We start from the raw sequence: 16,397 nt of genomic DNA on the forward strand, positions 1-16,397 counted from the left end.
TTGCTTTTTTATCTAGTATTTATTATTTAAATTAATTTTTCCATGTTAATCATCGCTTAACTTTTACAAATAGCCGAACCAACGGGCGATCAGGCCCGCAACAGCGGCTGCAATTACAATCGTGGCTACGATGGTTGCAGCCGCTGTTCTCTCGATTCTCTCACCAGCCGCCTCACTCGGCCCGCCATCTGTTGCCGCACCTGCTGGGCCGGTCCCGTACCTTCGCCAGTATGTGTTCTTATCCAATCAGCGATTACACGGACGTCCGTTCCGTAGCTCCACCCTTCAGGAGTTTTCTCTGAGTCTTGTACTACCTACACTGTGAATTGCGAACACGGGCCCTTCTTGCATCGGATCCTGAACTGCTCTCATCGCGCACCGATCGGCACACCGGTGACGAGCACTGCCCCATTCGGCAGCCGTAAGAAAATATCGCGGTGCTTTCCCAAAAGAATCATGCTTCCTTGCCTCGCAAGATTCGCATCTGCTGTTTCATCATATTCATAACTCTGGTCTGGATTCCATACGGAGTGCCTGATCTCTGATCTTCCCCACCCTTGAACGACGCACCTCACGTCAACTTCAGGTTCTCCGATGCCGTATGTGAGAAGCCTCGCCGGTTCAATGTACCTTGGGACTAATTGGATCGCTTCATCAATGTGGATGAGAGCCACGTCGAGAGTGATGCTGTATTTCGATCGTACTGGTCGTGCAGGTCAACTCGCGAATTGTGTCTAGTTAACCATTTTATCTCCGAGAAATCGCCACCTACATAGTCTTTCGTGCCAGCGGTCACACGTACGCTTTCTTGCCTGTAACCTCTTAACAATTTTTTTTGGAAGCAGTGAGCCGCAGTCAGGACCTAGTCCAATTTTATAAGGCAGCCGGCGCAAAATTTTGTACCGAATTGTTCTGGCTGTCCATTATATGAGAATGTTATATCGCTTAAGTGCACCAAATGCCTAAGCGTCCTTTCCCTGGCGACCTGATCTGACAAAAGAACTTGAGTCTTCGCTACATTGAAGATTATAAAAACAACGGCAAAGCGACAACATGCCTTTCTTGCGCTCCAACACATTTGGAACTTACTGAAACGAGTGTGTTTGTTAAAAGTATTAGTTATTGCTGCAAAAAGTTAGAATGGTTCAAAGGGAGTCTGTCTTTCTCATATAAGAAATCGGACAGCTTTGAAATCCAGCATACAATAAAATTGGTTACAAAAAAAGCTCAACTTTTTAAAAACAATAGATTTAGAGATATTTCGGTTTATTAAAACATTGTAAAAAAAAGATTATAGAGAAAAAAAAAAAACATTTTTTTAGTTAGACTTTTTACATATTTATATATTATTTTTGATAAGTTTGAATTTTATTCCTTACTTATACATATCGAAACCAACAAATGTTTTTATTATATTTCTTGTAAGTAAATAATTTTTTAACAGCTTTTTTCTATTGTTTTTTTAAAACAATTTTAATGTATATTGCTGCAAAAATTTAGAACATTTGAAAAAATTTATATGAATGACATTACTATTCATACAATATCTGCAAGTTTTTTAATAGAAATTCTTTTATATGACTTATCAATTCGAATATTACATTATAAAACAGTATAAAAATAAAAACCAAAAAAATCAACTACATACTAAAAAGCTTAAACCTTCTTTTGGTAAAGTTATAATAGAAACTTGCTAATAAAATATCAAATGAAAATACTAAATAAGGTCAGGAGGTTTCTTAAAATGAAAATTCTAACAAAAATTATTTTATTTAAAGGTAAATTCTGACTTCGTCTTAAAAACCAAAAGAAAAATATAATGTTAACTTTTTAAAAGGTGATAAAAACTCGTAAAAGCTTTGGTTTACTTCGGTAAAGTTATAGATAAAAGTAGTAGTTAGATTATTTTAATCTCAATAAAACATTATAACTTTAAGTGATAGTTAAAATAAAGAGTTACTCAAATATCATTAATAAATCAACAATTTAACTTACTAACTATTGCTAGGAAGTTTCGAAACTATAGGATATTTTAACAACTAAACTGAGGTGCTAATGAAAGTTTAAAAAAAAGACTTTTGTTTAATATGACTTAAAATTATGTTACACGGGCTTAACTTGAGCAAAAAATTTTGAAATACTTGCTTGAACCTTTTAAATAAATAAAGCAGTAAAATTAGAAAAAAAATAGAAGTATATACAACAGAATTTCAGATTTTAAGACAGTAACAAATCGTTATTACCTTAAAGCTGATTTTCTAATACTAAAGTAAAAGTTTTATATAAATGATTAACATAAGCAATTTAGTTTATATCCATCCATTATTTCATAAAAGTATTTCGCTCAGAAGGTTTTTCGAAAAATAATTTTTTATTGAACTGTGTAAATTTTAAATAGTTTTTACCAGGGTTTCCAAAAGTTTTTTCAAGGTCATCTAAATTTCTTAAAGGTTTTTAAAAATACAATTTTTTAGTCTGTTTTTACTATTTACAGTTTAAAATTTATTCGCATGACGACGTTTCGACTATCCATTAGTCATTATCAACAAAATACTGTGCAAAAATAACTAAAATTAGTGATAAACAACTAGGTGTACAAAATTTTTTTTTTTTAAGTGATAAATTATATAAAGTTTTTTATAAATTAAGATTATAAACTATAATAAAACAATATTTTACTTGAATACTAACAAATTGTTAAACTATTATATATCAAACTAATCGAAAATTCTTAGAGTATGGGTAGTACCCGGTTTAATTAATTGTTTATTTAAAATTGGATTATATCGTTTAATTAGTAAAGCTTCACTTATCAGGGTCTCATATTTATTTCTACATTCTTTTAAAATTCCAAAATTATTAACAGTTATATTTTCATTTTTACAAACATTACATTTACTAATATGGTTCGGTACAGATGTTTTGCCTTTTAAATGTTCTTTAATTCTTTCTACTAATGGTCGTGAAGTGAATCCAATATACTGGATACTCTTATCATAAGAGCATTTATACTCATAGACCACGTTTGATTTTAATTTATGGGGTGTCTTATCTTTATTACTGAAGTAATTGCTTACTTTTGTTGTGGTGAAAATTACTTTGAAGTCTTCGATGTAAATGTTTAGAAGCTTTTCTAGTTTCTTTTTATACTCGATGCTAGGTTTTCCAATATAAGGTACATTTACAATATTTTTGAAGTCTGAGTTACTTAGTTTTTGTTTAGTGCAGTCTTCATTAATACTAAGCGATCTTTCAATTATGTCATCAACAAATTTCTTTGGATAACCATTTTTAAAGAATTTTTCTTTTAAGTTTGTGATTTTTACTATTTAGTTAAAATTAAGTTCTTAAATGAAATAGAAGTATTTAAAATATGTTGTAATGGTACTTCAAATGTGTTTTATAAGAATATAACTTATTAGAAAAACATAGATTGTTTGTGATAGATTTTTCTTATATAGTCTTAGTTTCCTTACTTTACATGTAAAATTCCAGGTTTTTACAAATTTATAAAATTTGACTTTTTTTTGCCTAAATTATTAAGTCTTTTTATGCCCCTTTTGGTTTAAATTTAGTAAAACTTTTAAACAATACTTTTGAACTTTTGGGGAAATATTACTATACTAAGTAATAAATTTATTAATTCTATAGTTTATTTGACATATATTAAAGCTATTGTAATTTGTTTTAAATCAAACAATTCAAAGTTCACGAATTAAATAGCTTTAAGGAGATTTTTATCTATTATTTATTTTTACAGTTTATTATTAACAAAACAATGTTTCATCAATTGTTACAAAAACATCTTATTTAAATAGAATCCATTTGTTTATAACAACTGATGATCTCCTATATGCCAATAGAGGAGTGAAACATTGTTAATAATAAACTGTAAAAATTAATAATAGATATATTAAAGCTTATTAATTAAAATTCTTGAAACACTTTATTTACTAAATAAAATGTAAAAGTTTGTTTTTTTTGTTAAAAAAAGCGTTAATTGAAAATTAATTTGAATAGTTAATGATTTGTTATTATTGATAAACTTTACTAGATACGATGTTTGAAAAAATAAATACTAATAAACAACTTTTAGCCTTTAAGTTAAATCGGGAATTTCATTTTACAATATTTTTTTATATGTGGATTTTAAACTTGAAAATCATAACAATAGTAGAAAAAATTTAATGCCACTAAAAACCACTAGCGAAAAGCTTAAATCTGCGTTGAGTAAAGTTATAGTATAAACTAGCTTATAAAATATCAAGTAAATTTACTGAACAAGGTCAGGAGATTTCTTAAAAAGAAAGTTCTAACAAAAAACACCGCATTTAATGGTAAATTCTGACTTCGTCTTGAAAAACAAAAAAAAAAAAAACACAATATTATTTTTTAAAAAGGTGAAACAAACTAGTTAAGATTACCAAAAGCTTTGGTAAAGTTATAAATAAAATTGTTCTTTATACTATGCAAATCTTAATAAACAATACAAAACTTTTAATGCTAATAAAAATAGAGAGTTATTCAAAAATCATATATAAAACACGTTAACTTACTAATTTTGTAAGTTGTATAAATGGCCAGGAAATTTTGAAATACATTCTGAACAACTGAACTGAAATACTAATGAAAGATTTTAAAAGAGCTTTCATTCTTTATAACGTATTTTAATGTTAATTTCATGCTAAAATTGAGCATACTTACTGAGCAATTAGATTTTAACTGAGACACAAATATGTTTGCAAGTGATTTGTTTTAACATTGTTTACAGAGACTGAAGTGGATGCATATTTATTACTCAGATCTAAGTTTTAAAGTGAAGCTTCTCAGTTCTATGAAACCTTTTTTACTTTCTATTATTTATCTGTAAGTAAAAAAAATCAACCACCAGTTAATAGCTACTAACAATATTTGTATATTTAACAAATATTACTTAATTAAAGTTACTTAGTACGTGTTTCAAACTTATAAACTGTTTTATATTAAAGTTTTAGTTGATATTAATGTCTGGTCTACTAACTTTATTTTCTAAACTGAATAACTTAAATGTTTTTTCAGATTTGTTTACTTAAACTCATAAGTTTAAACATTTTTCCGCTGTATAACATGTTCAAAAAACATATTTCATTGTTATTTATTTAACTTATTTCAATTTCGTAATCACCCGCTTGGCAGAAATTTATCAAATAATTTTACTTTATATTAAGTATATATAGGAATATATTAAAAACCAGCATTCCACCAAACGCAATATAAACTAACATAAAGGTAAAAACGACATTTTATTGACTTTTGAGCAAGGAGGTCTGCCATTCTGTATCGCCAATTTATTAAAAATAATTCAGCTTTTGAGAAGACAATATAGTAATTTTAATTTTTTCAATCTATTAAATGTATTAACAACTTTTCAAACTTCCTTATACTCTTGACCTATTTTAATAAGACAAGTTTAGTTTGGTGGTAAAGCAAGTAAATTTATTTAATTTACATTGTTTTCTTTATAATATTCAATTAATTTTTTTATAGAACTGTATTTTCTTTTCAATCTTTTTGTAAATAACTGCTCTGGTATTTTTTCATTAAATATGTTATCAGAAGGACTAGAATTGTTCACAGTTTCTCAAAACAAAATTTTGAATACCAAGTATACCAACAAAAACAAAATCGCAGGGACAATAAAGAAAATAATCTTTAAACTTAACAAATCTTAAAGGGTAAAAACGATACTTTTTGCTGGCTTTCTGTTCATCTTATTATATACTAAGAGGATCAACTCCTCCTAGCAGTTTTTTCCAGTTCCAGTTTTCATTTACTTCAAAAGAAATTAAAATGGGATGAAGGTAGTCTGCCTTTTTTGATTTGAAAAATTGGACAGGATTGAAAATTAGATATAACAAAAATAAAAAAGGTTAGAACCATCAAAAAAAAAATCAGTCTCAGTCTTATATACACACTTAAAAGATGTCTTTCTTTTATTAGAAAAAACATTTTCAATTCTTATTCAAATATAATTCAATTAGATTATATTTGAATAAGAATTGAAAATGTTTGTTTTTTAATAAGCAAAAGATCTCTTCTAAGTGTGTGTATAAGACTGAGACTGTTTTTTTTTTGGTTCTAACCATTTTTTTTGTTAGTTCAAAAGACGGATAAATTTACAAAGATTTTTACAAAACTATTTTTGTTCTGTTTTGAATCGATAAAAATACATATTAGGCATACATAGACTTTTGAGCAAGGAGGTCTGTTCTGGTGTATCGCCAGTTTTGAAACTAGTGAGTTTTTGGCGCGGTCTATGTTAAAAGAAAAGTTTGCTGTGATATTCATCTAAGTGTTGAAAAGTTTTTATTTGAAGCATAATGCGATCAAGGAATTTTAGTTAGAACTAAAACTTATCAAATAACTATTCCATTGCAGTTTAGTAAAACGTTTTTTTAAAACTACTGCGGCTTTCCTAAAACTTTATATAAGTTTAAAGCCCGCAAAAGATTTTTTGGTTAATTTGGTCCCTTGATTTGAAAAGATTTAGATGTTTATATTTTAAGAGTTTAATATTGAAACTACTATGCATAAAATATTTTCGTGTACAACATAACAATTTAAAGATATGCATGTTTTTTAACTTTCTTATTATTTTCAAGTCTTATCAAACAGTTGTTCAAAAGATTATTTTTTTAAAACTGAATTAACGTTTTATTAAAATTCGTAAACAATAGTTGTGAGTTGCATTTGTAATACATGACTAAAATTTAATTTGATCAATTTTTGCTTCAAAATATTAAAGTTAGTTATTTAGAATACGAGATTGAGAAATCCTGGTTTCAAAGCAAAACTTAAACGTAATTAAAACTTGAACGAAACCAGCCAAATAAATTGAATCCATATTAAATGATAAAGAGCTGAACATTTTTTAAAGCCTAACAAAATATTTAAATATTGCTGAGTCAAAGGTTAAGCTTAAAAATTATTTTAGACTAGTCACTTGGATAGTGAAAACTAAAAGATTGAAAAATAAGTAGACTATTGAACTTAACTTCTGTATGATGAGATAAACTATACAGTAGATGTTAAATTATCAAAATAAATACAGCAATTCAAGCCAATTTTAAAATTAATATAGAAACTAAACAAAGTTACGAGAATTTTTTTAAGTAAACAACGAAATAAGTTAAAGTAAAAAAAAAAACATAAAAAAAATAAAACAAAAAAGAAAAAGGTTGATTATACAAGTAAAAACAGATATAGTTTTGAATAAATTAAATTGCATTCATAACTGAAATGACTAGAGACTATAAACTATATTTAAGTTATAAGTTTTTATGAGTAAAACTAAGCTTTGATAAAAAAAAAACAGAGAAAAATTATAATCAGCGAAAAGACACTTCTATAACTGTTATATGATTATCTTAAATAGTTTTAAGACAGTTTGTAATTACGATAAGATATTTATTTACAAAAGTAAAGTTTTTTACAGTGATAAAGTCTCACATTTTGTTTGTACAGTATTTTGCATGTCTCAAAAATTTTACTACATAATTATTAAACTACATTCAAAGTTCATACGCAATATTTCTCTCGTTGAAGACAACATCAAGCTGACGTTCCAGCCGCTCGTTGGTACCACGCAGCCCGTCCACCACTTTGTACGCCCATCTGAAATACTGCTCAACCCTCTCTTCATCCCAACCTGTATGTTTGATAAAATTATTAACGCTTAGAAATATATGGTTGTTATCATCTGACTGGTTATAAGATTTATTATAAATATGCAACTCTATATTAGTATATTCTTATTTCTTCAAACATTCTATAGGTCTACAACAGGGGTCGGCAGCCTCTAATTTTCTAAGAAAAATGCTCGAGGGTCGCAATCATTTAAAGATAATCACAGTAAAAAAATACTATTTAACAAAAAAGCAGTAAAATATCACCTTTAATAGTATTTATTAAACTAAAAGCCTAGTTGTAAGTTTTTATTGCACACCCTTTTATTTTTAAGTTTTTAAAAAGTATGCTTTTAGATAAAAAGTACTTCTTAGGCAGCATATTTTGGCTTTGAGGGCCGCATTTGGCCCGCAGGCTGCAGTTTACCGACCCCTGGTTTACAACAACTGTTGTCCTGCATTGTTTTAGTTTTAAACTTGACACGAAAAAAAAAAACAAAAAGGTTCATAGGTTAAAAAAAAGGTTAAAAGTCCGATCTAATTACTTTGAGTTTTTAATTATTTCACTCTGATAGCCTATGTTCTATTGAGTTATTTTTATGTATGAGTAATTTGTGAAGTAGTCATTAAGTTTAAGTTGACAAAACAACTTTATTATTCAGTTACACCAGTTGAGTTAGTTATAGTTATGATAAAAAAGTTTCATTTAGACAGTATATATCTATATTTAATAATCATTTTTTTTTACAGATTTATACTATGACAACAGTTATTATTTTACTTACTAAATGCACATATCATTTAAAGTACTAACATTTTTCTTTGATTTTATAAAAAAATTGTTTAAACAGTTTGTGTTCAGAAAAATTCTAAACTATTTTGGCAGGAAGTCTAAAAAAAGTTCACATACTACTACAATAAATTTTATTTAGTAGTAAATAAACTTTAACTTATTAATTCTTTATCTGAAGTAGCTGCCTCTAAATACTAAAATATAGTTTTAATGTCTTGCTCAGGTTTTCCCAATTTTTTTTTCAAAAGGCCACCTTAAAAAAATTAAAAAAGCTATGGCCTCCTCAAACAACTCAAAAAACTACCATCAAAAACTTTAGACCTTTTTTTGCTCTTCATCATCAACTCCAGAATATCTAGTGTAAGTATCAAATTATGACCTCATGAACCTCCTCTGGCCTCTTTGCTGCCGATTGCCCCCTAAAATTCTGTCATGGCCCTTTTTTGGGAAACCCTGGTCTAGTTTCCGATTAATTCTTCTCATTTATGTGAAAGTAACATACAATATGTAAGATTAAATCTAAGTTGAACTATTTTAGTGGTAATATATTTAAATAAAGTTTTTCAATTAAGTTTTAAAACATTGAAACTTTTTTTTAACAATATACACGCTTGTACCCTTAAAGTGTTGTAGACAATAGACTAAATAAGAAAATAAAGTTTTGAAACAAAGTTATGACTTATTTTTTTTAATTATATTCTTTTACTATTAATTGTTAAAGTTAAATGAATAAAATAGAAATCAGTACATTAAAGAAGGTTCTCTTTTTAAATAAGTATTTAAAAACAACATAAAACTTCCATTACACACAACATCTCATAAGGTACAATAAAAATTTTCAATATACATAAGTGTTGAAACTTTCAAAATCAATTAAAATTAAGACTAGTAAAAAGTTGAAGTGATTGATGGCACTACTTACAAATTAAATAGCAAGGTTGGTTTTACATAATAGTACTGAGTTTATTTAATGAATCACCAAGACCTATTATACAACTTTAACATCATGCACGTTTTAACTCAAAATACTAAATAGTTTTTGAATTTTGTAACATCACATTTATATATATATAACTTTTGTTAGGTTATTCTTAAGTAACTTATCACTTTGTGAAAACTTATATAGTCTTGCTTTGTACCTAATCGTAAATATTAAAGTAGTAAACTTGGTTGTTTTCGTTTTTATACTCAAAATCCGACTTGGATTTTACAGATATTATAAAAAATTGTCTAATAAGCTTTAAGTTAAAAAACTAACCGCTCATAAAAAAACTGTTAATGATATAAAAAAAAATTATGCGGATTTTATCTTAAACATACACAGCATTAAAAAGAAACAAAATTTGAAAATTGTAAGTTTTTGAAACTTTTGTAAACAAATAAGCTATTTATCTATTATTAATACACGCACATTTGATTTTTTTAGTTTAAAAATTTTTAAACAATATTTTTAAATTTCTGATATGTTAAAAAACTACTAAGTATCAGCTTTTAAAAACTTACAATTTAAACACAGTTATTTTTTTAAGTAATCCTGACAGTTGATTTGATAATAATTGTCTAACAAATATAAATTCAATTTGTACCAAAAAAGTTACAAAATCTACAAAAACAGAGTATTATAGTGAGAAATATTATATACACCTAGAACTATTAAAAAAAATTGTATAATAACGTTGTTTAAATTTTGTTTACTTAAAACATACTTAGAATAAAAAACAGACAAACTAAAGATTATAACATAATTAATCAGTGTTGAGTAAATTCTTTTATTTTACTTTTTTATATAGGTCAAAAATTTTCACTGTAATGTGTAATTAAGTTATTTGGTTTGAAATAAATGTAGAATAACCTTGTGGGGTGCATCTTTTTAAATCGCGCAAATTGTAAAGCTTATCTGCCAGTTTTACCAGCTTGGCTTCCCGACTTTTGTTCGGAGCATTCACTATTTGAAGACGTTTTCTTTCCATCTTGGGCAGACTTTTGTCATCAGTAACTTCAGCTACTATTGATCTACAAAAACACTATTGTTAATACACAAACTAAAATATTTAAATCATTTTGTTGAGATTAGTCGAAGCAAAATCAAAAAGTTTGGAAAAAGTCAGTAGTAGTGAAAAGTTGGAAAGGAAAACGCTTTGCTATCTAGGTTATAAAGAAAATATTTAAAAGCTGAACCTGATTGTTTGTCTTAATTTGTTGAAAGTTTAAGTAAATGTTAATGAATTACAACTAAAAAGTTTGCTTGTAATTTATATAAAGTATCTATTGGTTACAGCAAACAAAACATGTTCACTTCAAATACAGATGAACATACTTTTACAAATTTTGTTTAAATAGAATCTACCTACAATCTATTATTCGTATTTTAAATTTTTTAAAATTTAACACTAAATTAGAATCTAAAATACTTTTGTGAGTTTTAATTTAATGAACTTGGATTTAAAAACATAAACTATAAAAAAGGAAAAGACATATCATCTATGCTAAAAAAGTTACCTTAATAAAGCTTTGAGTAAAACAAAAGAATTCCTACTACAAAAAATTATAACCACAAGACAAGTTCACATTTTTTAATTACATTATTACAACATGTTGTAACATTATTACAACAAATAAGCCTTATATAACTATAAAAAAAGCTGATTGCAAATGAATTTGTAAATACAAAATTTAAAAATAAGAAAATAAAACTACATAGTAAATATAAAACTAGATTAGTTAGTAACAAAAACCTGAATAAACCTTGTTGAATCCAATACATTTCTAGGGTCTTATAACATTTAATTTATAAAATCAAGAGTAAATAAGAAAATTAAATAAATTTAAGTTTCTTAAGAAGATTTCAAAAATGCTTTTCATTTTTAAACTTTTGAACATTGTTTGAACTTAAACGTTTTGGCGTAGAAGCTATTATAAAGACCATAAAGAGGTAAATTACTTTATTTTAAATTTAGTAGATGCTTTTCAGCATTTTTTAAAACTCAATTTAAATTCTAAGATTTAAAGGGTTCCACAGGCTCCTTGTTAAAGGCACAAATTAAAATTTACAAATCTTTCACAAAAGTTCGTTTCTTATAAGTTCTAAGCTTTTTTTTCAGTGTAAACTTAATAAATATTTCAAAAATTCTGTTGAGTAGATTTTTTTTAAATTTGCAAAAAAATATAATTCGTTTTATTTTAACTTTATTCATAGAATTATTATGAAAATATATTATTTGACAAAGTTTTAATATAATGTAAGGATAAATTTTATGTAAATTATCTAAAAAATGTAGTGGGACTGGGAGATATATTTTAAGTACTTTTCTTTTAATTCAAAGAAAATTGGCCAAAAAACAGATTCCTTTATGGTTGTTTTTGTTTCAAACATTAATTGAAAATTATAAAATCAAAAAAACATTATTTAAACTTATAAACTTCTTCTTCACGTTGTGCAACTGTGCACACTAGTGTGCATAGAAATTATTTTACTGTGCACAGAGAATTTATTGAGGTAAAAATATATTTATTAAATAATGTTTTTTAATCTTTTTCAACAAAAAAAAGCAAATTATAACAAAAGCTAACAGATTTATTTCATTATTTGTATATTCAGACACTCAAAACATAAAAACAGTTATTTTTTATAGTTTAGTGTGCACAGAATTTATTTTCCAGTTATTTAGTGTAAACAGCTTATAAAGAGATTGAAGATACACTATAGGCCAATGTTACTTTAAAAAAAAAGTTGTGCTTTTCAATGGTCTTAAATGTTACTCAAGCATAAAAAGTATTTCTAGTATTATAGTGGTAAATTATTTAAAAATAGGTTGCAACTTTTTCCAGAAAAAAGTATCATGAGCAATAATTTTGTAGTCTGAGTGTAAATAAAAGCCTTTTAAGGCCATAGGGGGGGTCCGACATTTTTTTTTACAAAAAATAACTTTGGCTTTTATATGAAAGCTTTAAATACAAACTACAAGCCTGTTTTTACAGAATTTAAAAATATTGTTTAACTTTTGAGATATTTTATTTTTTGTAAATAGTTTCCAATACAAACGTATGGACCGCAAATTTTTTGGGGTCAATTTTCTCGGAAATTTAAAAATTCACTAAAAATCTATCTCCTCCTTCATTTTTTAAGCAATCTTCTTCAAATTTTCAGGAAATGTTCCTTTTAATATTTTGAAGAATCTTAATGTTGGAATTTTTGAAATTTTGAAAAATAAAAATTTTATCCAAAAAAAACTAAAAAAAAGGGCAGAATTTGTGCTTACATTATATTTCCGTTATTCTTTAATATTACTAAGGGCATAAACTGAAAAATATATGCTTTAAGCAATTAAATTTACATTCATTTTATTGTTATATCTAACTTTATTTTCTAAATCATCATAAATTATAATTTCAGAACTAAAAAAAATTTTTTTATCCTAATACAGAAGTAGATATACTTGAATGTTATATAATAAATTCAAAAACATTATAACATTAACAAAATATAAATGGTTGAACATTAATTAATTAAGATGAACAAAATTATAAAAACTAAATCAACTATATATTGTTTAGTTACAAAAATTTAGCCAGAATTAGCCTGATTTGTAGCAACCCTAATAAAAGAAAATACCTTATTTCCTGTCCAAACTTTTCTTCTATTTCATCTATAGTAGTTTCTGTATCTTCTACTGTATCATGAAGTATAGCAGCTTGTAAAACTTTAAGTTCTGTTATCCCACCTTCTGTACATAATATATTTGCTACACCTGTACACAGAAAGTTTAAATATTTTAGTAAATAATAATTTTAAAACATTCAGTCTTTTTTAGTATAAAGTTTGTTATATACACATTGTAGTAATTGCAGAACAGAAAAATTAATTTTTTAAATAGTATAAAGTAATTTTTACCAAAGTTTATGAAAAAAGTTTTTATTGATAAGATATTATACTTTTATTAAGACCAAATTTGATAACTAAAAGTTTTGACGTTAACAGTATAAACTATTATTTATCAATTGTAATATAACAATTGTAATATAATAATAACTAAATGTATTTATCAATCCGAATATTTTATGATGCTTTCATTATCTTAAGTATTACTTTCAACCGACAGTGACCTAATAAAGGCACTAAAAAGTGCAGCTACTAGATCCAATAAAGCATTTTAGTAAACAATTTGATCTAAAAATGGCATTATTATCAAGAATATTAAGCACACTTTGTAGAAATCTACTAATTAATTTTCTGGATTCTTACTCAATTTTGTTGTAATAGTTGTATAAAATTAGTTTTATAGGTATTTTTATAGCAAATATAAATTGAAAGTTAATTTAAATGTTAGTTGAGTTGCCATTCTTTAAGAGAAAAAGCTAGCCAAAGTCTTTATAATCTACCTTGACTTTTAAAAGGCTAGCCTGAGTTTCTTAAAATCAATAAAACTATCAATAAATAGCTACACTGAGATTTTTAATAAGCCTCTTAAAATTTATACCTAGCCTGATTAAAAAATAGCTTGAATTTATCCTGGGTGTGTGGCAACCAAACAAAGAAGAAAATTTGTACTTATTTTGATGCAAAGTTTGTTTTTTAATAAAAACAATGCATTAAACAGGTAACTACTGACAATAAAAAAATAAAAAGTAATTAGAATATTTTCAGGTCAAATTATTACAAAAAACGTTTATGCTAAACAAGATGCTTAAATCTAGACAAAATGCTCAAAAATTAAAGGTGTTTATTTCAATATGTCACTAGATCCTTTCTATCAATTTTAAATAAAGTTTTGAAGATAATTTCAACAAAGGAATACATTTTTGGAGCTTAGGTACTTTTACTAAGAAGTGGTGCAGTAAGTACATTTAACCAAAAAAAAAGTTGGTATAAAAATACTTTTACTTTTTTAAAATGCTTAAAAAAAATCGCTAGCAATACTAGAGTAGTACTTAATTTACATGCAGATATGTTTCCATATTAAAAAATGACTTATAAGTTTTACTGTTTAATTTACTGTTTGGTTTAAAATATTTTCTAATTTATATTCAGTTCATGTAGGAAGTTATAGTATTATTTTTGCTTTTAAATGTACTTCCAGTAAAACTTTTTGTTTAAAGCAAACTTTGTTTAAAATTTTGATTTTTGTAAGTTTATTTATTATGCTTTAAGTTCTTGTACTTAAAGTCAATTGAAAATAGTATTTTGTATATTTTTTGAAAACTAGTTTTTTATTTAATATTTTTAAATATACAACATTTTCTAAGGTTTTGATTTAAAAATTTAATTTAGCTCTATATAAACGTGTAAAAGTAAAGTTTTTCTGTGATTTATTATCAAATGTTTTGTTATAAACTTTAAAGATTTTAAGTTATTCAGTTTTAGGAACATACATTTTTATATTTATTAAACTTAAAAACCATAAGTAGATCATATTTCTATCAATATTTCTAGTTGAAAAATAATTATTTCTAGTTTATTAAAATTTTTGCTCACTGCAATTCTATAAACTTATAAACACATAAAAATAGTTACTTATATACATAATGTGAGTGGTAATCAATTTATAATACTTTAATAATTAAAATCACATCACTTAAGAACAATTATTTAATAGTTTTAAAACGGAAAATTTTGTCCAGTTAATTTGAAAACTTGTCTTTGGTTAAAAGCAGATTGTGTTTCTATCAAAACATTTTTATTCAAACTACTCATAAAGTAAATGAGTCTGGATTGGATTGGATAATTGGATTAACATAATTATTAAAATATGTATTCTGCGTAACAACATAAGTTTGAATTTTCTAAACTTGAAAAAAAAAATACTTTGAATTAAAAGTACTTATAAAAATACATCTAAATCATTGTTTACAACATAATAAAACAAAAAATTGTTAAAATTTGTATTGCCAAATATCTTAATAGTTAAATGTGCTCATATTACTCAAATTCAATTATTAAAAAATAAAAACCACTAAATAATTTTTTTGAGCAACAATTACATAAAAATACAATTGTATTACCAGAAAGTATTTCTATTAATAACTCAAATTAAAAAACTAGCATAATCGAGTTGAAACTAGTAGATAAAATTTACAGTAATAAATAGCCGTTCTTAATGAAAAAAAAAAGTTATTTCTCCCACATATTAATGATTAACATTATGTTTTTGTTTTATTAAAATCTATATTATATTTTTTAGAACAGTAAGTTTTTATGGTAGATAAAACTTTTTTTTACGTATTACTGTAAAAAAATAATTATTTTGAAATAAAAAAAGAAGTTTCAAAGTTAAATAATTTGTACTGAAATTATTAAGCTGTTTACAAAGATATAGGATACAAAAATGGTTTACCTATGGGATGATTGATATATGGTGTCTTTTCCTTATCTAATCTTCTTTGATCCCTGTGTTTTTTTGCAGCAAAATCTATTACATTTAAGAGATTAGCTAGTTCCATTGTTTATTATTATTTTATTTATTAATGACTATCAAACAACATGTTGCTACATAAACTTAGTAAAAGTTGTTTGAAATAATAGTCCCTAGTATAAAACAGCTTTTACTTTTTGCAGAACCGTTTTCGAAGTAGCCTACAAAAATTTGTAGTAAATAATAATTCAATGCTTATTTTTTTTTTGTAATTATTAGTCTGCTATAAAAGTTTATTAAATAAAAGAAGCAAAAAAAATTATAAGATACTTACAGAATCAATTACTGTAGCATTTTATTCCTTTAAAAACAGATTATACTTTAAGGATAATAAAAAACTGCCTACAGTTATAGTAAAACTTATTCTTAAAATGATAACCAATATGGATACTTTTTATATAAAAAAGTTTAACTATATGAGATTATATTAAATTTTAATAGAAATTATAACTTAATATTATTATTAACTTAATAACTATATTTAATAGAAAAAAAAACATCAAATCAACTAATTTGTATATAAAGAAAAGA

The 16,397-nt window shown here is 25.4% G+C and overlaps 1 protein-coding gene across 1 annotated transcript; it reads right to left on the reverse strand.

The window, feature by feature from the left end:
- Positions 1–7,355: 7,355 nt before the first annotated feature.
- LOC145842112 (guanosine-3',5'-bis(diphosphate) 3'-pyrophosphohydrolase MESH1-like) lies at positions 7,356–15,910 on the reverse strand. Its single transcript, XM_082949497.1, has 4 exons — positions 15,789–15,910; positions 13,070–13,205; positions 10,310–10,470; positions 7,356–7,687 (listed from the first exon to the last, which is right to left on the reverse strand). Exons 1-4 carry the CDS (start codon positions 15,892–15,894, stop codon positions 7,551–7,553), a joined length of 540 nt encoding a protein of 179 aa, XP_082805623.1. The 5' UTR covers positions 15,895–15,910; the 3' UTR covers positions 7,356–7,550.
- Positions 15,911–16,397: the final 487 nt, after the last annotated feature.

This window comes from Thalia democratica, chromosome 8 (assembly GCF_965202585.1).
Source record: "Thalia democratica chromosome 8, ktThaDemo2.hap1.1, whole genome shotgun sequence".
In the NCBI taxonomy this organism is placed as follows: Eukaryota; Metazoa; Chordata; class Thaliacea; order Salpida; family Salpidae; genus Thalia; species Thalia democratica.